The 24,723-nt window shown below is 41.7% G+C and overlaps 1 protein-coding gene and 1 pseudogene across 1 annotated transcript in view; both read left to right on the top strand.

The window, feature by feature from the left end:
- Positions 1-1,843, top strand: part of E2F3 (E2F transcription factor 3) — a 70,726-nt gene extending 68,883 nt beyond the window's left edge. The window contains 2 exon segments of the mRNA XM_032861629.1: positions 143-278; positions 1,414-1,843. Coding sequence (XP_032717520.1) covers positions 143-278; positions 1,414-1,676 — 399 coding nt within the window. The 3' untranslated portion in view covers positions 1,677-1,843.
- A 224-nt stretch (positions 1,844-2,067) lies between these two features.
- On the top strand, positions 2,068-24,024 carry LOC116869871 (annotated as a pseudogene).
- The last annotated feature ends 699 nt before the right edge of the window (positions 24,025-24,723 follow it).

A 24,723-nucleotide genomic window follows, 5' to 3' on the forward strand; every position in this document is an offset into this window, starting at 1 on the left:
TGATGGGGGGAGAGTGGGGAAGAGGCTACCAGGAAAGAAGCAAAATGAACAATGAAAATTACCCTCATTTCCCATTTCTGGATGAAAATTACTATAGCTCTCATGTCTCAGTTTGAACTTTTCTCACTTGTTCTGTCGATAGAGCCTACAAATACATTTGGCAAGTACCCAAGGGCCCATTGAGGTTTATTTGTGTCCAGAAGAGACAGAAACACACAGTCCAATGAAAACAAACAACCAAGACCACAATGGGAATATCCCGAAACCCCCTTCCAAAGGTAAAAATTCCACGTTTGTCATTCGGAAACTATATTAAAAACGAAGGTGACCGGAAGGATCCGGTGCCAGAACCACATGCCTAGGCAAGAACCAAAAACTTCTGCTATTTAGTGCTATTAAGGTAACTTTTTTTTTCTTTTCAAAGGCAGTCTGACTAGTTACAGAATCAAATCATGGTCTTGAGCCAATGACTCCTCCACCCACAGACGGAGTCCCTCAGGCTTTCGCGATGGGCAGAAATCGCTTCCCTTACAGTGTTTTGGAAAGCCCGCTGGGGTGCCGAGTAAAGCTGTGAGCTCTCTGAATGAATCATCAGCTACACTTGGCCACACACCTTTGCCTGATGCCTCTGAGATCATGTTAGCAAAAGGGAACGAGTTTGGAGCCAAGAGCCTTTTGTTAAAGAAGTTGAACTTGATTTCCGCTCCCCTCCTCATTCCCACCCCCTGGGGTGATGGGGACAAGCTACGGGAAGAAGACCCCGGGAGTATCTTAAGTTCTCCCCCTTTTTCCACTTTCAGACTGGGGATATGTCTTCAGCCTTTCCCGTTACTGTCTCCCAATATAGCCGCACGAATTGGAGCGATTTAAGTGACTCGGGTCTGATTTGTAACACTGAGCACTGTAATTGCCATGGCAGCTCAGATGGTAAAACGAAAGATCACCTTTTTTCGCCACAGACATTCAAAGTGGATATGTCTTATTACGTGCATTTTTAAGAAGTATCTTTAAAAAAGTTAGTTGTTCAAAAAAGACTAAGTGAAAATCCATTGAATCCCTACGACGAAGCCAGCTTTTCAGCATGTATGTTTTGTTTTGTTTTCCTTTAAATATTGACCAGCTGATAGCCGAGAGAAGTGTTTGAACTTGTTAGCCTCTAATCTTTGAAACAATTTGTATTCTTGTTTGCTAACCGTAGGCATCCCAAAAGTTGAGTGAGTTAGACCAGAACAGAGAAGGGCTGTCAGTCACTGTGCACGAGATGGGCTGGACCACAGTGGCATCTGATTGTCCTTCCAGAAGGTCCGGGCTTTCATAACAGCCCCGTGCATAGTCTTCCAACAAGTTGGTGTGATTTGTCTCCTAACTTATTTTTTGGTTTCCTCCAATTTTTTTTTTCTTTTTTCCCTTCAGACTTGGCTTCAACCAACTCAGGACATAGCGATTGTTCGATTTCTATGGCAAACCTTTCTCCTTTGGCCTCCCCAGCCAACCTCTTACAGCAGACTGAGGACCAAATTCCTTCCAACCTGGAAGGACCATTTGTTAACCTCCTGCCTCCTCTGCTCCAAGAAGACTATCTCCTAAGCCTCGGGGAGGAAGAAGGCATTAGCGATCTCTTTGATGCGTATGATTTGGAGAAGCTCCCGCTTGTGGAAGACTTCATGTGTAGTTGATTATGCTTTGTGTGACCTCCCCTTATAAACCAATATTTTTTTATTATGGAACCAGAACATCTGTCATGCAGTGTTGTCCCTTCCTACCTTCTTCCTCCGAGATAGTATCATGAAGTAAACTACAAACTTCTGAACAAAGCTGACATTTTAATGAATTTAAAAGCGGGGGGGGGGGTTGCCTTTTTTTTGGGGGGGTGTTGTTTTTGATTTTGTTTTTTTGTCTAAACGCACAGTCGCAGGCTCCCTTGGGAAAGCCCTGCTTTGCTCCAGGCTCCAAAAATCTCCTGGATGAGTCAGCAATTGAGAAAATGTGCAATCAGGTGTCTCTCACCCGTATTTTTCTTCCCTCCCTCCCGGATTGGCTTGCTGTGCCTGACGGATGCGCTGTTGAATGGGGTCTGGCCACCTGGCCCACTCGAGAACAGCAATCTTCCTTAATAGCATTTCAAGCCGTGCCTTCTCCGCGGATTGCATGTCTTTGGGGTCTGCTAATATGGAACGGAATGGCAGGAACTGTAAACTTGAAGTCATGCAAAGTATGAAATGGATTTCTTCAGCTCTTCTTAGGAATATTTAAATGACTGTCATAATTCAGTGTAAGCTATGGACCTTGTGTCCTGTAGGAGGTCAAGAGAACCTGCACAGCCTTTCGGACGAAGAACCTGTTTTCCGATATTTGTTGCAGATACAGAAGAACGGTAGAATTCTGCCACTCGGAAGCTGTTGTGGATTTTCCTGTCTCCGTAACCACTCCCATTCCCCTGCCCCCAACGTATTTGTTAGTTTAAAGTTGATTTGTAGCAAATGCTTACTTAGGAGTTTTCTGTGGATTGTTTTTGCCTTTTTATTTTTATTCTTTTTTAATTTTTTTCTTTTAGCTGCCATTTAAGCATTCCTGTGGCACCCAGCACCATTTCAATTTAATTGTTTACTTTGAAACGGTTTTTGCTAATTCACATTATTTAAGCAGAGACGTAGAGGACCTCTACTGATCAGAGCATCTAAACGTGTGTGATCTAAGGTTTAACAGCCTCTGCAAGAAGTGTCACCCCACCTTGCTTCCTTTCCCAGGATGGGAGCTTGGAGCCAGCCGGTCCTGGGGCTCGCTCACGGACACGGGTGGCCCATTTGAGAGGAGAACCAGGTCAGATGACATAGCAGTCCCAAGGAGCAGCAGGTGTGGATCCCTCCGTCCTTGGGCTTCCCGGCCTTGTGACTGGGGCAAGGGCTCTCTTACTCTGCACTCAGGGAGACCACTTCTCAGGATGGGGTCAGAAGGAGAGGCCTCTGGGGACAAAGATATCCCCACTGTGTCAGTGGCATTTACTTAAAAGCTGGTGAGAACAGGGCACTCCCACTGCATCGGGGGCTGCGATCGTCCTGGCCCAGAACCCATTCCCCTTCCTCTACGAAGGAGTCAGTTGGACCAAGGGAAGTCATTACGCGGAAGGAGAAGCGATAGAAGCCAGGGCGTCTCCCACTTTACTCTTCAGGAACGGTGTCCCCCAGTTGGAGGCTTCGTGTCAGCTGCAAATCCTACCAGTTAGGTCCAAGAATGGCTTTCCCATCGGCCCTGGGGAGGCACCTTTCTCCCACTGGGCACATGGCATGGAACCTCAGGTCCATTGCTTGGATCCTGAAGACAACGGAAACGAGGGAGTCAGGTGAAACAAAACAAAACAAAACAAAAAAACCTCAAAACGAAAACAGTTAAATTGAAATGCTATGTGCCTGACACCGTAGCACTCAATTCGTGCGTTTAACGGAATCGAAAATAATCCCTTAGGAAAAACACAAAAGGAAACAAAAACAAAACAAACAAAAAAACCACGAAAGCCCCAGCCAGTTTACTCAAGGTAGATTTCCACAATATGCAAAGTGGTGGTGGGGTCAAAACGAATGACACCAGCACTTTAAACTATTTGTGTGGGTATGCGTGGGTGTATGTTTGGGAAGAAAAACAAAGGTGCACATTATCCTCCTTTTTCTTCTTCGGCCTCCGTCCCCAGCCTCCTCCCTCACACACACTGGCTTTGGTACAAACAGCAGTGTGGTCTGTGATGAAGCTTTGGGGTGGGGGAGGGAGGGGGAGCTTTGTGTCAAGTGCCTACTGGAAATGCACTGTGGGGTTTTTTCCTGTATGGGAAACCATTTATGCCAAGCTTTTCCCCATTTCCCATATTTATCTCATCTGGTTAGCTGCCTCTGCTTCCAGCTCTGTAACGATTCTCTTTGCCAGCTGCACGAAGCTGACTTGTTTCCAAAGTCTAAAGACTGAGCTCTCACCTGGCTAGGTTGTTGTGTGTTTTGTTGACTTTCTCGTTACGCCTTTCCGTAATGTAATAATGCCGTATTTATTGTTTTGAAGATGAAAGGAATACTAATAAGTCTTAAGAGTTCCTTCATGCATAAGATTTTTCCAGTTAGTGGGCTGAGCTTGGTGTCCGTGAATTAGCCGTCCATGCTGTGTTCTGTTCGCATCGCCCATTTTTCCTTTCTGACATAGTATCTGGCACCCAAAGTGGGTTAGTGCTACAGTATTTGTGTTACTTTGAGTACTAAGTATGCAGGTTTTTCTGGTACCATTGAGTTGCTGCTATTAACGCTCACACATGAAATGGCTAAAAGTTACACGTGTGCGAATTATGACTGCGTGAGCCTTACAAAAGAAAAAGTGTACAAAGGGCAACACATGAGCTGTCAAACAGTATTAGGTGTGTGTTCACATGTACAGATCTGTGCATAGCGATCATTTTATTTAAGTTGAAATGTAGTCTCCTCACACTTTCATTATCTAGCGATTTTGTACAAAAAAAGAGAAAAAAACAGCAATTAATTTGTAAACACTGCCAGAATATTTTCTAGCGGGTTTGTAATTTTTTAAGAGTTGTTCTATTTTGTTTCTGGGTTTTTTTGTTGTTATTGTTGTTGTTGTTGTTGTGGTTCTCGTTTCCGTTTTTGTTGTTTAAGTGTAGATCTGTAAATAAAACTGCAGTATTTAAAGCTTTAGCTTTCAGGAAAAAAAGAAAATAAGAACTCAGATGCGTGCATGGCAACCTGCGTGTGAGAGGAGGGATTTGAAGGAACATGGCTTGCAGAGTGAGTCGAGTGGCAATTGTCAGATTGTGGGAATTTCTTTTCCTACGGGGTACGTGATTTTTGTCAAGAGGAAGTATTTCTCCCAAAATTGGGAGTAGGCAAACTACTAATCGGTTTAGCTTTGTGTTGTATGCTAGTTTAAAAAAAAAAAAAGAAAATATGTAATATAATGTAAAAAAAAAAAGAAAAAAAGCTTTTATGATGGATTTTGTAAATAGATTTGTTACAGGGTAACCTGTTCTCTAGCTGTGATCTTATCACTTCAAATGGGTGTAATTTGAATAAATTTTGTATGGTAAAGGATCAATAAAATGATTTTTTTTTAAGAGTTCAGACTTGTAAACGGCTTTTCTTAATGGTATCTTACATTCCTGCATTAACTTCATTCTTAAAGACGTGCTTCAGCGTGGAGAAAGGTGGCCCCAAAGCCTGAGAACATACCTGTATGTGGGACCTGAGGAACGGTGCCCAGACATTTGCCGAGCTCCTGCGGTGTGCCCGGCCCTTGGAGAAGTGGAAGAATTCGCCACGTCTCTGACCAGCAGCAAAAACCACTCTCAGATGCAGAAGGATTTTTACTCTCCGTGGCAAGCCCAGTTTTATTTTTCATAATGAGTTATGAAGCCAAGACATTTTAATTCTCACGATGGGTAATTAACCACCCTTGTCCTGGATTCCGTGTTCCTGGAAATGCCACCTCTGAGCAGGTTGGGATCTTTGGATGGCCATTGTGCCCTCTTCAGCCTGAGCTCATCATCTAAAATTCCAGCATATTACGTGTGGTACGTACACACGCAAGCCGTCAATCGATACGCAAGGGTATAAAGTATGGAAACAAAACCATCCCTGCCCCCCCAACCTATTCACCCCGAAGGAAATCATTATCCTCATTTTTCCCGTGCGTCTGCTTCCAGTCCACTTTTCTCCAGGCATATGACACATGTGTGCGCATGTGTATTTTAACATAAATTGTACCATGTAGACTCCTCCACAGCTCTTTTTCTTTCTCACTGTAGATTTGGACGTCTTTCCATGTTTGTACTTACAGACCATGTTCACGGTCTTCAAAGCCTGCGTAGCATTCCAGTGATTAAAAATTTATTTAATAATTTATTTTACCCAGGTAATTTTTTAAAAGATTTTATGTATTTATTTGAGAGACAGAGAGCACAAGCAGGGAGAGGGGCAGAGGAAGAAGCAGACTCCTCTCTGATCAGGGAGCCTGACGTAGGACTCCATCCCAGCCCTGAGATCATGACCTGAGCCAAAGGTAGATGCTTAATCCATGGAGCCACCCAGCCCACCCCTAGGTTATTTTCTATTTGAATTTATTGAATGCTTATATTATGCCAAGCACTATTTCTTTTTAATGTGGCAAAATACCCATAACATGAAATTTACCATTAGTGACATTCAGTACATTTACAGTCTTGTGCAATGACCACCACTATCTAGTTCCAGAACAATTTCATCATCCCAAAAGGAAACACATACCCATTACCAAACCCCATACACTTGCACCCAGCAAACCACCCCCCATACCCGGCAAATGTTAATCTGCTTTCTTTCAATATGGATTGGCCTATTCTGGATATTTCCTGCAAATGGAATTATACAATAAATGCCCTTTGGTATTTGCTTTCTTTCACTTAGCGTAAGGTCCTCAAGGTTCATCCATGGCCCAGCATGCGTCAGTACTTCATTTTTTTTTTTTTAATGCTTGACTCATGCTCCGTGGTGTGGATAGACCACATTTTGTTTATCCATTCATCAGCTAATGGACGTTTGGGTGGTTTCTACCTTTTGGCTATTGGAATGCCAGGTACCATTTTAAGTGCTTTATACGAGGGCTCTATGTTTTCTTGAAGCATGCATCACTAGCTAATATATCCATGTTGTTCCTCTACTTCTAAAATGTAAACTCAGTGAGGAGAGGTACTTCCTGGGGCTTGAACTCACAAACCTGAGATGAAGACCTGAGCTGAAATCAAGAGTCAGATGCTTAATCGACTGAGCCAGCCAGGCAACCCTAAATATTGTTGTAGAGATGGGTTGTACTTGAGAAAGTTTGAAGTCAGTCTCAGGAATATTAAGAGATAGGAAATAATAGAGAAGCTCATTGAACTCACTCAGGGTCCATTAAGAGAAATCATTAACTCATTTAGTCACTGAAGGATTCTGCAATTACTATATGCCAGGCACTGTTGTAGTTTCTGGAGTCCAAACAGAAAAAGGCACAGATCCTATTAGCAAGAGGAAGCTTACAGTCTAGTTGGGGGAGAAGCAAGTTTTAGCTGGAAGTAAATACTGAAGCCCAGATCTTGAACAAGGAATTTTTCTTTCTGAAGCCATATTTAAAAGACTTGGAAGGACAGATGATATAGAGGCAGAAACAGAAATGGAAAGAGGATGTAGCCTTACTACTGGAGAGCTTTACAGAAATGGGAGATTCTGATCCGGGATGGTATGGGGGCAATTCCCAGCCCTGGACTTCTGCATCCAGATGTGGGAGTGGTTACAGTCCATAGCCCGGGTAAGCATGACTCAAATGTGAATAAACCAGTGGATTCATTTCCTAGGAATTGGGGAGCCTCCATCTAAAGCAGGACAACAACCCCGAATCATGAAGGGAAACAAGTGTAAATGGTAGGTCATGCATTGGGACATTTAGTGAGAATTCTCATACAGGCTTTTGAGAATGAATCAGCCAGGAGTCAATCAGAAGTTTAAAAAAAGTAACCTTTGTAGCAGCAGATTGAGATGATCTGTATAATACACAGAGAAGACTTTCCACGGTGCCCTTAAATCTACGACTTGAAGACAGAAAGACGAACAGAGCAATTTATTAAAATATTCTAAAATATTTTCTAACACTAAAAATTACGATTATGCTTTTCATGTGTGTGAAGAGCACTATCTAAAAAGTTCTGGAGTTCCTGATGCTAAAGTGTCTGAGAAGTGCTATGGGAAACAGAAGGGACAAAGTCTCACGTTCTCAGGAATGTGCCTCAGGAACGACATTCGTGCTTCTGTTGGGAGATTTTGCAACTTGGGTATGGACCACATCACGGAGACGGTGGCAGTAGTTGTGAGGGGAAAGAGAGGTTGTGTCTTCTCTTTCCTTCATCACCTTCAGGGACCGCCTACATATAAGTCAGGACCACAGAAACAAGAATTAGAACCCAGGGAATTAATAACAAAGCCAACCATTAATCAAGCCCTAGTGTTTTGACTCAAGACAAAACCATGTCAACTGGTAATGATGATCACATCACAGAATTTGAGCTGCAAGGCAACCTCCTAAGAAGGAACTGGTTTCATCATGTCACAGTACAGCAATTAATTGTTTTTCATCAGGGAAAAAAAAAAGTCTCCAGCACCCTAGTCCAAGGCTCTTTCTGCTATGTCCATAAGGCTCAGTTGCCCCACCCAGGCATGCACAACGGAAACCTGCCTCTTCCAAGTTTTAGCCCTGGAACCATAGGCTGGCTGTCATGGTTAATTCGTCATTTTGAATTCACATAGCTTCTGAGATTTCCTCATCCAGTTTGTCCACAAGCACTATAATTTCTTCTACTCTTCCACACCACGTTTCAGAGGTGCCTGTTTCTAGATAGGATGTCCCATTTCCCCCTTGAAAGACTCAGACCTCTCTTCCCTTTCTCTACTTTTCAGCTTCAGAAGGACTTAAGACAGTTTTTTCAAATAACCAAAGTCAGGGGCATTTGCCTCAGCTAACACCTAAACTATATTGTGTGTCTTATCCCTGAATCATCCTCAGCATTGTACAGAGCTTTATAGTTTACAGAGTATTTTCCTATACCTCATCTAGTTCACCTAAAGCTATTCATAACTGGTGGCGACAAGGACAGAAGTATCTAATCAACCTAAAAGTGACAGAACAAGCTATGCGCCATGATGTAAACTGAGGAAGAAAAGCACTTAGCTTTAAGCCATACTCTGTGGAGACCCAAAGAGCAAGAAAGAACATTGTGGTTCCACAGGAAGGACCTGAAATAATGACATCAGTGAATAAAAATTGAACCATGCCAACAAAGAGATTGTGTTTAAGTGGGTTAGGGCTGAGAATAGACGTTGTGCGTGTTTAGAAATGGGAGGAGGCAGGAGAGCCAAGATGCTTGAAAAGAGCCACAGCTAAATTCTGTCCTTGGCAAGAAACCAAAGAATGGGTGTTTCTCTGGTCAAAGAGAAGATACCATCATTATTGACTCTGAGCTTGGGTGTCTGTTAAGGGGATAAAATGAGTGCTGAAGACACGGGCAGACACAGGGCTGTCACTAAGGAAAGGAGAAGGTAGAAAGTATGGAAATAACTCCTTTACCTTGTCCTAGGAAGTAGATAAACTAACAAGTGGGGGCCAAAATTAGTCATAAGGGTAGAACAAAGAACTGGATAGGACTCCCACCCTACCAATATGGCAGATTAGCTAGCCAGGAAACCCTCATGTTATAAAACATTGAGATTACATAGAAAAAAATTTTGCTGAGATTACAGGAAATTCCTAATTGGCTAGAAAAATAAAAAAGAAAACTGAGCAGGAAAAAAAAATGGAGGAACATGCACATGGGAAAGCCAGGTGTGCCTAAAGACAGTCACCAATTTAGTTGCCAATATTGATGCTGGAATGGAGGGAAAGATGTCGTGGGTCAACAGAGAAAAATTGGAGCACTGAACCTCAGATTCCCAGATTAAGCCAGAGAAATTGGAAGAAGGCTCTAGTGCTCCAGGTGCTAATCATCCCCCTGGCTTCCAGCAGAGCAAAATCCTCTCTGGACAGGTCCTTAAATAGGACCACAGACTCAATCTACCAAATCTGAGCTCACAATCAAAAATCATCAAATACGTAAGGAAATGATCCAGCACCAGGAGCAGAAGCAGGGACCTCAGATTTAGACGTCAAGGGATTCAAACAATGGAATTATCATGTACAGAATAAAGAATAAACATACATGAAATGTGTAAAGAAATAAACGACGGTATCACAGAAATTACTTACTCAAAGCTTAGTAAGAGATGATCAAAACCTGCCACATCGATTAGAGAAAGGATAAAATACAATGTTAAAAGTTTTTAAATAAAACTGTGGAAGAAAAGTGGGGGGTGGAAATGATGGCTAAAGCAGCGGATTAGATAGGGCTAAGGAGGTTATAATAAACTGGAAAGTAAATTACCAAGAATGTAGCACAGGGAGAAAAGGAGATTAAAAAATATATAAAGAAATATTAAGGGGCACCTGGCTGGCTCAGATGGTTGAGCATCTGTCTTTAGATCAGGTCATGATGCCAGGGTCCTGGGATGGAGCCCCATATCAGGTTCCTGGTCTGTGTCTCCCTCTCCCTCTACTGCCCCCCCCCATCCCCTGGCCCACTTGTGCTCTCTCGCTCTCTCTGTCAAATAAATAAATAAAATCTTTTTTAAAAAAGGAGGGACACTCCAAAAGGTGACATTGCAGTTTGAATAAAACATCTTTTTAAAAAAAGAAAAGAAAAGAAAAAATTAAGCGATAGGGAGCAGGAATTAGATTTTTTTTTTTCCTCTGTAAAGAGCCAGATAATAAATGTTTCAGGCACTGTGACCTCAAGGTCTCTGTCGAACCATTCAGCTTGCCTGTGCAGCATGAAAGTGCCCAGAAGCAGCAGGTGCATAAGTGAGCATGGCTGTATTCTAATAAAACAATGATGGGTCCTAACACTTGATATTCATGTAATTTTTACTAGTCGTGAAATAATATTCTCTCTTGATTCTTTTCAACCATTTAAAAAATGCGAAAAATTGTTTTCAGCTCACAGCTGTACAAAAGAAAGCAGTGGGTGGTTTCTGGTCCAACATGTTAAGAGTGTGGAAGTTGTCTCAGAGCAGAATAAAGCAGAACAATGTGAAAATCAACAATTCTCCTTGGATTCATCAGAAAATTGAGATCCAGAACAAATTCCTGCCCTGAAAACTGGAAAGAAAGGGAAATACAGAGAACCAGAGCATACCCAGAGCACAAATGGCCACTGGAACCAGCAAATAGTATGAAAACCTAAAAATCAAGTGACTAATTGTGGGGGTCTGAGCATCAAGATAAAAGTCCCCTGAGGACCCAGTCTTAGGAGGATGCTTCCCACTTATACCAGTTTTTCCTTTAGGAGCCCCACCAGGTTCTGAGTGAAGATCAGATAATGTTTCCTTTCTGCTTCTAGCAGGCGGAGGGGAAAACTAGCTATTTCGAAATATGTCCAGAGCATTCTAGTCTCCTTAACAAAGGCCTGCTCTTGAGGACAATTTGGTCAGAGCCTAAATGATGTGGGGAAAAGGACATACCCAATTCCAGCCACTTCTAGTCTTCTTGTCCCACCTAAGGGGCAGGAAAAAAAAAATGAAGAAACACAAACAACAACAAAAAAAATACCTGAGATCCTGGTGGAGGTCTCAGTCCAGGGACACTGAAAGAATGATACCCAATCATAGGATTATAGGATGCTTTCCATCTCCCACACCTTACCACCACATCAGCAGGACTGTGTATAATAATAGGGAACTACAATGGAAAGACCTGTAAACCACAGCCTTTATCTAAAAGGGAGGGTCTCTAGGAAAACTGAAAGACAACAGGAAAGACAAAAACAAGGACACAAGAGGAAATTTTAGCCACTGACACCACAGCTATAGGAAATAGCACCACAGACTACAGGACTCCTAAGCAGATAAACATAAAAGCTCACACTAAAGGCCTCTCTACCTCAGGTCCTTTTATCCTATACCTAATGTCTGACTTCTGGCCAAAAAAAAAAAAAAAAAAAAAAAAGACAAGGAATGTTAAAAGACAAAAAAAAAATAATAATAAAGTTTGAAGAGACATCAGACCCAGACTCAGTTTGAGAATTATGAGACTGGGATTTTAAAATAACTGTGATTAAGATGGAAGGGCTTTAATGTAAAAAAGTGGGCCTTAACACAAAAACAGATGGGCAATGTTAGCAGAGAGATGGGAGCTCTAAGAAAGGAAATACTAGAGGGGCACCTGGATGGCTCAGTTGGTTAAGTGTCTGCACTTGCTCAGGTCATGATCCTAGGGTCCTGGGATCGAGCCCTGTGTCAGCATCCTGAGCAGGGGGCATGCTTCTCCCTCTTCCTCTACCCGCCCACCTCCACTCATGCTCTCTTTCAAATAAATAAATAATTTTTTTAAAAAATAAATGCTAGAAAAATGCTATTGAAAACACTTGAAACAGAAATGAAGTACATCTTTGATGGACCTATTAGTAGATTAGACATGGTTGAGGAAAGAATCACTGGGCTTGAAGATAGGTCACTAGAGACTTCTCAAGCTGAAAAACAAAAAGAGAATGAGAAAAAGAAATAGATGATCTGGGGCTCCTGGGTGGCTTAGTGGGTTAAGCCTCTGCCTTCAACTCAGGTCATGATCCCAGGGTCCAGGGATCAAGCCCTGCATAGGGCTCTCTGCTCAGTGGGGAGCCTGCTTCCTTCTCTCTCTCTGTCTGCCTCTCTGCCTACTTGTGATCTCTCTGTCAAATAAATAAATTAATTAAATCTTAAAAAAAAAAAAAGAAAGAAACAGATGATCCTAAAAGAGTAGGAGAATATAAAAAGTTGCATCGTATACTCAGTACGAATACCAGAAGGAGAAGGAGAGAATGGAGCAGAAGAAAAAGTCTAAGTAATAATGGCTGAAACTAATAGAATGCTGTATCTTGATTATATGGGAATTTTTTTAATTAAAAAAAAAAAGGCTGAGAACTTTCCAAAAGTAACAACAAACACCAAACCATAATCCAGGAAGCTTATAGGATCGAGGAGGAAAAAAGATCCATATCTTGGTACATTATATACAAGCTGCCAAAAATCAAAGACAAAGAGGAGATCTTGAAAGAAGCTAAAGAGTGGGGGACCTTATTTGTAGAAGAGGAAGGGTGAATATTACATTGAACTTTTCAGAAATCATGTGGGCAAGATGAGAGTAACTTGAAATATTTAAAGTGTTGATGATAAAGTGTTGAAAGAAAAAACTAGCAACCTAGAATCGTATATCCAGAATAATTATCCTTTAAAAGTGAAAAGAAAAAAAAAAAAGAAAAATAACTTTCTCAGACAGATAAATATTGAAAGAATTTGTTGCAAACAAATCCCAGCAAGTTATTTTGCGGATAGCAGCAAAAGTGGGTAATTAAAGTTCATATGGAAAGGCAAAACTCCCAGCATAACTAGCACAATACTGAAGAACAAAGTGGGATAATTGAGGCTATCCAGCTTGAAGACTTATGGTCACACTATAGTCATTGAGTCAGTATGGCACTGGTGGAAGAAGAGACAAATGGATCTGGGGAACAAAATAGAGGGTCCAGAAATAAATCCATGAGAACAGAGTCAGGTGATCTTTGACAAAGGCCCAAAAGCAACTCAATGGAGTAAGAACAGATTTTGTAGTAAATGGTGAGAGAATGACCAGCCACCCACATGCAAAATTAAAAAAAAAAATAAAAAATAAAGAAGAAGAAGAAGAATCTAGACATGGCCTTCACATCTTTCACAAAAATTAACTCAAAATGAATCATAGGCCTAAATATATGAAACACAAATCCATAAGATGTGAAAAGGATATAGAAGAAAATCTAGGTCACCTGGGGTTTGTTGACGACCCTTGACATGCAACATCAAACGGGATCTGGGATGACCCTTGACATACAACACCAAACAGGATCCAGAAAGACAATATCAATCAATATCAATCGTGCTTACTTTACCTGGTGAATTCACAGGTCTTGTTTTATTATTAAGTATCAAAACTTTCATGCTACTATGTACCTGTTTAAATGTAAAATTATTACATATCTAAAATGTTTTTAACGTTGAGCCCCAAAATGTCCAAGAAGAGATCAGGTAAGGGATCGACCGGGTCTTTGACAATGAACTGGTCTTCAGGATACCAAACGGGGTATTTCACAGCCCGTCGTATGGCTCATTAATAGAGAGGAATAACACACTGCAGGTTGAAGTCATCTTTTTTTTCTTTAGCTTGCTGTGCACCGCAGTAAAGACCTCTGATAGATAAATGTCGAGAATTTGGTAGAATTAAGAGAAAGGCAAAGCTTTACAATTATTATTATTTTTCTAAGCCAAGAAATAAATCAGAAACGTTAAAAAGAAGAAGAAGAAGAAGAAGAAGAAGAAGAAGAAGAAGAAGCAGAAGAAGAAAAGCAAGAAGACAGAAAATTTTAGTTTTACTACACCAGGCCTATAGAGTGCTGTGCTTAACCCTTCTCTGAAGTGCTCTTGGGTGCAGACAGAGGGCTAGAAACTGTCATTGATGAAAGCTGCTTCTCCTCCAGGGCCCTGTCCAGCGGTGTTCAGCCACCTTCTCAAACGCCCCAGGCTCCACTTGCTCATGGAGAGGTACCGACAAGGGAGAGCCTGGTGAGAGCGGGAAGAGTTGAGGAACAGCGATCTGCCCTGTGTGTTCTACTGCTTTCATAGTCATTTCTTTTTTTTCCCTAAAGATTTATTTATTTGACAGAGAGCACACACACGTGCACGCCCATGAGCAGGGAGGGAGACGGAAGGGTCCCCGCTGAGCACGGAGCCCGACAATGTGGGGTTCAACCCAGGACCCTGAGTTGATGATCTGAGCCAAAGTCAAGAGCGGGCTGCTCAACTGTTTACGCCACCCAGGCGCCCCACTTCCATGGTAATTTCATGAAAATACCAGGAAGTGGGAGAGGCTGGAGTGAGAAAGACCTTCCTGAGCCATTCTTGCTGCCTTATTCCTTCTTGTCTCGGTCTCACCTCCAAATTCCATGGCTTCGCAGCATCTTTGCTCTCTCTTACTCCTGCCCTCTCTGGGGCCCCCTGTGTCTCGGGCTATCACAGTCTGTGGGAACTTGTCTTAAATACAGCTGTCCCACCCTGCCAGTCCCCCAAGCCCAATTCCCTCCCACCACCCAGTGTTAGGAGATGGTATCTTGGTCCTTGCTGTTTCCATTCTGGACATCACGGTACGTGCTTCATGGAAGAACAGAGACAATAAAGCAATATTCTATTAAATATTTGTGGAAATGCCCACCCAACTCAGTTTAAAACCTTCCTTTTTCTATCCTGTTTATTGCACTTTGGGGGAAAATACGTAGTGGGAATGTATGAACATTTTCAGGAAATATACGTATTTTCGTCTTTTAATTATTTAGCTTCTTAAATTAAAATTACAAAGATACTCTCTTGATGGAAAAACTACCAATATTTTTCTCCCCTATTTCTTTTGGCAATTATTTGGCATAACTGAAATAGTGCTAACCTTATAATGGAATTCTATGTTATTTATGAAAGCTTCTCTTGTTTTAGGATGACTATTTTCCTTACAAGGGCAAGGGGGTGACATAAAAGAAACTGTCCTCTCCCTTCTCCCACCACTCAAAGCTGCCATGCCCTGGACCACTTTCAGGATACTGCATGAACACAAGAAAGCCTCAACTCTCAAAGTTAAGTATAAAAATAAAGTTTCTATTGCTTCAATTATCCAAAATAGAGTGGTTTCGAGGCAACCTCCCAAAGTTAAATCTATAGCAGCACAATTAAGGAGGCTTTCCAGACTGTTCAGGAAAATTCTGATGCCAGCCATGTTTTTTACACAGATTCAGGTATCACTACAAAGACCCTTCTCCTGGCTCTGTTTTGGCTTTCAGTAACTGTTTCTTATTGTGCCTCACTTTTCAGCTCTGCCACCACTAGACAAAGGGCCTCTTCCAGGAGTCAAAGTTTTTGAAGACCTGAGGAAAACAGTGTAAGTTTTATTTTTTTCCAAAGATTTTTATTAATTTATTTGAGAGAAAGAGAGAGTGCACACATGTGAGCAGGGGCAGAGGGAGAGGGAGGAAACAAGCTCCGCACTGAGCAGGGAGCCTGAGGCAGGGCTCGATCCCAGGACCCTAAGATCATGACCCGAGGCAAAGGCAGACCTTTAACCGCATGAGCCACCGAGGTGCCCCAATAGCGTAAATTTTAAGATGGTAGAAGAAGAGTGTTTTAAGCTGGTTGAAAAAAAAAAAAAAAGATGCCCAGAGGTATTTTAACAACATACTGGAATGTTGAGTACTTGACTCACATTATGCTTTGAAAGGTGAGAGATTAATATGTGCTGAGTTTCTTCTAAAACCATAAACGGAAATTCCAGAATGGAAGGGGTGTGGGAATCAGATCATATGATGATTCCTGAAAACAAACTGCTCATTTCAGAATCACCCAAATGAAGGAAGTTGGTCTTTGCTCTATTAGAAGAAGTAGATCAAGAATATTGCGAGTGTTTGCTTCCTTTCCTTACTAATTCATATTCTTTCCATACAGTGCCATTAAATAAAATAAACTGAAAAACAAATTAGTGAGGGGAAGACTTTTGCACTGCTGGTGGGAATGTAAATTGGCACAGCCGTTACAGAAAACAGTATGGAGTTTCCTCAAATAATTAAAAATAGAGCTACCATATGATCTAGCAATTCCGCTTCTACGTATTTATCTGAAGGAAATGAAATCACTGTCTTGAAAATACATATGCAGGGCACCTGGGGGGCTCAGTGGCTTAAGCCTCTGCCTTCGGCTGGGGTCACGATCCCAGGATCCTGGGACCAAGCCCCGCATCGGGCTCTCTGCTCAGCGGGGAGCCTGCTTCCTCCTCTCTCTCTGCCTGCCTCCCTGCCTACTTATGATCTCTGTCTCTGTCAAATAAATAAATAAAATCTTAAAAAAAAATACATATGCATCCCCAGGCTCATTGTAGCATTGTTCACAATAGCCAAAACATGGAAATCTCTTAAGAGTCAACCCACTGATGGATGAATGAATAAAGAAAGTGTGATATATATTTAGCCATAAAGTTATTCAGCCTTAACAAAGAAGGAAATTCTGCCGTTTTCAACAACCTGGATGGCATGTCAGGGCATTTTGCTAAGTGAAATGAGTTAGACAAGGAAAGACAAATACAGTTATGATCTCACTTATACGTGGAATCTGGAAAAAAACAGACTCATGGACACAGAGACGGGACTGGTGGTTGCCAGAGGCAGGAGGTGGGGAGGTGGGTGACTTGTGTGAAAGGGGTTGAAAGGGGGTTATTTATAAAGTAAATAAGTTCTGGGGATGTAATGTACAGCATGTTGACAATAGTTAAGTTAAAAAACAAACAAGAAAAAAAAATAAAATAAAAAACAAACAAGAAAAGAGAGGCAATTAAGAAATGAAAAAAAGAGACAAACCTGGCTGGTTCAGTCAGTAGAGATTGCAGCTCTCGATCTTGGGGTTGTGAGTTCTAACCCCATGTTGGGCACAAAGATTACTAAAAAAAAAAAAAAAAAGAAAGAAAACATAAAATGAGAGTTGTCTTAAAGATAATATGTAGATAGCGATGAGATTAGCAAGCATGATGCATCTATTGAGCGCTGCATGTTTGCTAGAAAAGAAACACTAATTCAACTCCAACATCTTTAGAACCAAGACAAAGAGAAAAACCTGAGTGGCTCAGTGGGTACCTAAGTGGCTCAGTGCGATCGAGCCCCTCGTTGGGCTCTCTGCACAGCAGGGAGCCTGCTTCCCCCTCTCTCTCTGCCTGCCTCTCTGCCTACTTGTGATCTCTGTCTGTCGAATAAATAAATAAAAATCTTAAAAAAAAAAAGAGCAAACAGTTACATGGTTCAGGGTTTATAGGATAAGGCAAACCAGGGCTCAGGAGAAGTCCTAGCTATTCCTCGGTTCTAAGATCCCGAAATCACAGTCTCTCTGAGAATCTTCACAGAAATAACACTGTGTAAATGTCATAAACAACAAAAGTCATTCAATTCAGCAAATGTTGTTGGAGCATTGATAATGTAACCGTTCTGGAGTACTGTACAGTCATCCACCCCATGCACTGAGTAGCAGAGAAAGCCACTGCAATTACAGAAGAGAGAATTCTAGCAGTTTAGAGAAGCAGGGATAAGAAATGAAGAGAGCAATGAGTTCCATATGCTTCCTGCAGCCAGCTGCCCAGGAATTCTCCTTACAATAAATGTTTCGTTGCTTAATTGGGCTTGAGTTTGTTGTTTCCATTACTTGCCACCCAAAGAGCCTAAGGAATATCACCTGGTCACACAATGTGTCAGCCACTAAGGATACAGAGATTAAAAAAAAAAAAAAAAGATATGGTTTCCATGCCACACTCCCACTGCACTAGCTCCCCACCAAAAAAAGACATGGTTCCTTCCTGTAAGAAACTTTCAGTACCCAAGGGAGAGGTACACATGTCAGCAGATAAATCCCATACAGTATAACGAGTGAGGAAATGTTTAGTGTTGCCAGATTCGGAAAAGAAAAACAAAAACAGGATGCCTGGTTAAATTTGAGTTTCAGATCAACAATAGACAATTTTTAGTAGAAGTGGTCCTCAAATATTTTGTCTGGCAACCTCAGAGATATACTGTACACAGATGTCAGGGAAAGGGGGGCTTAACCCAACGTGAGATGTCTCAGAAATTTTATTTTATTTTTTTATTTAGTTGGTTGGTTAGTTCTTTCCTGGAGAAAAGAGTGCTTTGGGTTGAGTTTTGAAGGATAAGTAAGAGTTCACCAAATCAAGAAAGGTGGTAAGGGTTTTTGAGTAAAAAAAGAGAAAATCACTCCACCAAAGGCATAGAAGCATGGCCCAGCCATGTGTGCGTGCAGAAAACTCCAGCGTCTTGGTATCGCTAAAGGTCACGAGCTCTAGGCAATGAGATGAAAAATGTCAGTAAACATATTGGAATTAAGATGACATGCTAAACAAACAATGATTTCCCTTCCTGTGCATATGCCCATTGGAATGTCAGGAAAGATATTTTAAAAGCAGTTAATTCATGACACTAGAAATCTAAGAAGGGCTGTAGGCAGCAGATAAAAGAGTTAAAGAATTCCTGGAAAATAGACCACTGATAGCATCAGATTAACAAGAAATAAGACAGAGAAACTGTAGCCAAAATACTTCCAGGAGAGGGTCACTTCAGTGATATCTCAAGGGTAAGAACAGATTTTCCTAAGGAAACCCCAAGTTCATTGTCAATAAATAGGAGAAAAGAGAAGAGCCTGGACACGGCATTATTACAATTATTGAATGATCTGACCTGGAACAGATCATTGGATTTCTTGGATTTCCCTCCCCTCCCCATGCTGCTAGCCAAGAGTTTGCTTCCAGAATAAAGGCCTGAGGATGTTTTTTCCTAAGCCTGTCAGGGAAGGGTCCAAATTAGAATTGTGGGTTGGAAAGCAAAGGGAGAGCCATTGATGACTGTAGACTTTGGCCAAGATTATGCAGGAGGGTAAATTCCAAACTAAAGTCATGAACACTACTCTCTAAAGAGAAGGGGTTGCCTGGGTGGCTTAGTTGGTTAAGCATCTGCCTTTGGCTCAGGTCATGATCTCAGGGTGCTGGGATCGAGTCCCACATTGGGCTCCCTGCTCAGTGGGGAGTCTGCTTCTCTCTCTCCCTCTGCCTACTGCTCCGCTTGCTTGTACACGTGCTCTCTCTCTTTCAAATAAATAAATAATAAATAAATAAAATCTTAAAAAAAAACCCAACTACTTTTTAGGGGATAGGTAGAGGGCCCCAGCTAAGAGTAAGCTACCTTCATAACCACTTGCTCTCTCTCTGTACATATATTTTATATGTGTATGTACATGTATATATATTATCTTTCTACTTTTACAAATCCTCCTGAATAATAAAACATATTTTTTTAACTTTTTAAAGATTTTATTTATTTATTTGAGAGAGAAAGAGGTGTGGAGGCACAGAGGGAAAGAGAAAAACTCAAGCAGACTCCATGCTGAGTACAGAGCCCAACACAGGGCTGGATTCCATGACTCTGAAAGCATGAACTGAGCAGAAGCCAGTAAAAATAAAATGTAATCTTTAAGATGTACAAAATTTACATTGCTTTTATCAAAATGTGTAAATTAAAGTAAATGTGATCATTATTTTTCATACGTTTTCAAAAATGCTGTTTTCTTCTAAAATATTTTCAGTTTTCAGAATTAAATGACAAACTACAAAGTTCATGAGTATTGGATTTTTTACTCAAATTATTTTAGAGCTGAAATTTAAATTTAATTTTTAAAAATTTCATTTATCCATTATTAATTTTTAAATAAAATACACAAAAGCTAGTTAAAAATTTAGTTTTCACTGTCCATCTAGTTGTCAATAGAAAGAGTCAGCATCATGTTACATGTCTATTACATTCTAAACATATGTATAGAAATTTAAAAGCAATATGAATTATTCAACATTGCTAAATTTTATTCAGCTGTCATGTACAAGTGTTTCAAATATTGAGCTAATTTTGATCCTGGAGTCCTGGGATCGAGTCCCATATCGGACTCCCTACTTGGCAGGGAGTCTCCTTCTCCCCCTGACCTCTCTCCTCTCATGCTCTCTCTCTCTCTCTCATTTTCTCTCTCTCTCTCAAATAAATAAATAAATAAAAATCTTTAAATATTGGCTAATTCAAGAGAACCTCCAGATTCACAAAGACAAGCAAGAAAATGGATGTTCAGCCTTCTTAGAGAATAATTCTTCATTATGTAAGAAACTATTGCATTCATCTTGAGAGGAAGGATTTGTCATGATAATTAATTTGTATTTTCTCTTCCTTCAGTGATTCTGCCTCTCAAATCTTCCGTGCTGAAACAGTACCTATTTCTGAACTCGATAGGGCACAACTCACAAACCTTCACGGCACTGGGACATGTTAGTCTCTTTTTGTTTCAAGGTTGCGGACACAAGGTGAAGAGAAGCATTTCTCTGGAGTTTGAATGGGGTTATCAATGGGAGCATATGTTGAGAGGATACAGATCTCGCTGTGCCAGGACCAAGTGCCTAGCCTGAGTGGAAAAGGCACCAATGAATTCTTTAACCGTTTGTTTTTGTGCAGTGCCTTTAATGTCTGCTCTCAGAGTGTGGATGCCCCCACGCTTCATCTTTGTCATACGATTCACCTCTCACCTACAATCATCAGAATCAGTGTTCTGTGAGCAAAACTGGAACCCACTGAGGTGCCCAGGTGGCTCAGGTGGTTCAGGGTCCAACTCTTGGTTTCGGCTCAGCTCTTGGTCTCTGGGTCATGAGATTGAGCCCCGTGTCAGACTCCCCGGCATGGAGCCCGCTTAAGATTCTCTCTCTCTCTCTCCTTCTGCTCCTCCCCATCGCTCACTACCCCCCTTCATAAAACAAAACAAAATAAAACAAAACAAAACACAACAAAACGTGAACTCACTGGGATAGGTGACCAGAAAGCCTGATTTGGGCATGGAAAAAAACTGCTGAATCTAGAACCACAAACAAATATTAGCAAGAAAGAAAAAACAAAAGCAAGAACCACCAAACTCTTAAGAAAAATCAATGCTGTGGAACAGAGACAACAAAGGCAACAAATAAGAGAACTGACACTTGAGACACATGTTAATAAGAGGAGAAGCAGGCAATGGCCAGATCCTGACAGGCGTTACTGGTAATGCTGAGGAGATCGGACTTTATGGAGTTGTCAGAGGGCTGGGGGAAGGTTTCCACCAGATAATGGCCTTATCATATTTGGGTTATAGGTGGGCCACCAGTTGCAGTGTAAGAAAAAGTTTTGAGAGGAATAAGATCAGAGGCAGGAAACAATTTAGAGGTATATTTAATAGTCCAGATGGGATTTGATGGAGGCCTGAACTAAGATATGGGATAAAGAAAATAGTCTGAAAGTACTCAGTAGATATAATCATTAGGACATAATGATTAGATTGGAGGTAAGGAATAAGGATAAAATCAGTCAAGGATAATATCCAGGTTTCGGGATCATTGTGTTGCTACTTGATTTTGAAAAATGGGAGCAGAAGCAGATTTGGTTAAAATTAAAATTTAAAAACTAATAGTCACAACAGGAAAAAAATTGAGGTGTAGCAAGGTCAAGTAACTTGCCAAAATTCATTATTGTCATTGTAACAAATAGCGTGTTAGGATTGTTTCTTCTCATGTCTGCTTTAATTTACTGCTGCATAACAAAATACCAAAAGGTATTGGTTTAAACCAACAATAAACATTCATCATATCACACCTTTTTGGTGGATCAGGAATTCAGGAGCCACCTAGTTAGGTGGTTCTGGTTTGGGATGTCTCATGTTGTTGTAATCAAGATGTCAGCCAGGGTGAGAGTCATCTGAAGGCTTGACTGGGACTGGAGGGTTCACTTCAAGATGGTGCACTCTCATGGTTGGCCGACTGGCGCCATGACTGGGAGGATACTTCAGTTCCTTCCCGTGTGGACCTCTCCATAGGGCTGCTTGATTGTCCTCATGACATGACCGCTGACTTCCACAGAGTGAATGATCCAAGAAAGAAAGTGATGGGAGCTACAATATCTTTTATGTCTTAGCCTCAGAAATCACATAGTGTCATTTCCTCAGTGTCCTCTCAGCCAGATTCAGTGTTGGAGGAGAATGGAGAGAGACGAGCATCATGGGAGTCATCTTGGATACCAGCTGCCACGTGTCCCTTAATTTGGCTGTGTGGCATTAAGTCACAGTACCTTCAACAGTGCAGTCTGGCTCTCAGTTCTTCTGACTTAACTGACGAATAGATTTTTAGAGACAAGCATGTGCTCCATACCCTGAAGGCAATCCTTTATTAATATTGTATCTGTCAACCAAGCTTTAGTCAATGTTGAGCATCAGGAAGTTTGACACTGTAATCCCTGACAAGTTCCTTGAGGGCAGTAAGCCTCCCATGATGGTGAGTAGTATAGAAGGCCTAGCATAGGTGATCTCTGTTTCTCATCCCTGACCATTCTCTGCCCACTCATAAGTTCTACTCTCCCCTGTCCTTTTCCCCACCTTGGAGCCTTTGAAGCTGCAGTTGCCTCTGTCTGGAATGCTCTCTCGTGCTTCCTCCCACTCCTTCTCTCCCTTGGCTTCTTATTCTAGACTTCAGCTTCTTTGTCATTACCTCAGAGAGTGTCCCTGCTCACATGGGACTCAAAAGGAGCCATGGCCTCTCATAATTGGTGGTCCTGAGCTTTGTTATGCCAAGAAGCAGGTAAAAAGAAATCTGTTTTACCTGAGGAAGGCGGCTGCATTAGCATTCTCATGAGGGAAGAAAAGGCGCCATTTGTTATGGTTGTCATGAATAATAAAGACAATTATTGCTACCATTTGTCAGGAGTTAGATAGCAGTTGTGTCCTTGTCCTCATCTCCTTCAGGAATTTACTTGTATAAACCGATAGTGAATAAAAGGGACTTTACTACAGATGTCATGGGAAAATGAGAAGCAAACAATCTGAAAAAAAAAATTTCCCTTTGATGTTCCTGTTGTTCTGACACAGGGATATTTCTGGGGTTTTTTCGGTGGTGGGGGGGAGAGAGTTTCCACTTTCTTCTTCTTCTTCTTCTTCTTCTTCTTTTTTTTTAAAAGATTTTATTTATTTAGGGGCACCTGGGTGGTTCAGTGGGTTAAGCCTCTGCCTTCGGCTCGGTCAAGACCTGAGCTGAGATCAAGAGTCCAATGTTAAACCAGCTGAGCCATTGACTCAGTCTATGAGTGACTGAGCCAAAAGACTTTATTTAACTTTCCCAGGAGGCTCCCGAAGATGGCAGAGGGGCAGGATGGCCCTGGTGCTGGATGGCCAAGGCCATCTCCTGGGCCACCTGGCAGCCATCATTGCCAAACAGGTATTCCTGAGCCAGAAGGCTGTAGTCATGCACTATGAGGGCATCAACATTTCTGGCAATTTCTACAGAAACAAGTTGAAGTACCTGGCCATCCTCCACAAGCACATGAACACTAGCCCATCCCATGGCCCCCACCACTTCCGAGCACCCAGCTGCATCTTTTGGCAGACAGTGCAAGCCCTGCTGCCCCACAGGACCCAGAGAGGCCAGGCTGCCCTGGGTCTCCCTGTTTGATGGGATCCCACCACCTTATGACAGGAAAAAGAAGATGGTGCTTCCTGCTGCCCTCACAGCAGTGCACATGAAGCCTACAAGGAAGTTGGTTTTCTTGGGGCGCCTGGCTCACAAGGTTGGTTGGAAATACCAGGCAGTGGCAGCCACCCTGGAGGAGAAGAGGAAGGAGAAGGCCAAGACCCATTACCAAAAAAAAAGCCACTCATGAGGTTACAGATACAGACCAAAAAGAATGTAGAGAGGAAAACTGATAAATATTCAGAGGACCTCAAGATCCACAGATTCCTGGTCTGAGCCCATTAAATGCTGTTTATTAAAACAACATTATAAAACTGTTTATTCCTCAAAAAAATTTATTTATTGGGGGGGGACGGCACACATGCTGTCACCAGTTGCATGAGTGGGGGAAGAGGGAGAGGGGGAGGGGAAGAAAGAGAGAGAATCTCTTAAGCACACTGGGCACGGTACATCAAGCCCAAGGTGGGGCTCAATCTCACAATGCAGAGATCATGACCTGAGCAGAAACCAAGAGTTGGACACTCTACCAGCTGAGCTACCAAGGTGCCCCCAAAGTGAGTCTTAAATAAGGAAGTTCATAAGACTTTTTTTAGCTTGTGTCAATAATACAGGAAACATGGAACCAGGTAGAGTTGTGGATATAAACCTGGGACCTAAGACTTTTTAAACATTTGTAGAAAAGCAATGAGAAAGTTGTCTTGGGCCAAATCTCATAGGATGTTTCACGTGGGGAACAACCCAGGAGATAACCCAGGAGTGAACCTTGCAAAGCTGTAATATGTCAGGTGGGATCCTTAGAAAATAGGTTCACATTACTTAAACTCAGTTTTTGGTGGCCACACTCCTTTCACCCTTCTTTTAATAACAGTGTGAATTTTGTTCTAGGAGAGCTTGCCTCCTGAATTTTTAGTCCAGGTGCTCTAGGTGGTATTCATTCAGTGTTCTACTTCCAAAGAGTTCATGTGGGGTGAATTT

Source organism: Lontra canadensis, unplaced genomic scaffold (assembly GCF_010015895.1).
Source record: "Lontra canadensis isolate GAN:19392208 unplaced genomic scaffold, GSC_riverotter_1.0 scaffold21, whole genome shotgun sequence".
In the NCBI taxonomy this organism is placed as follows: Eukaryota; Metazoa; Chordata; class Mammalia; order Carnivora; family Mustelidae; genus Lontra; species Lontra canadensis.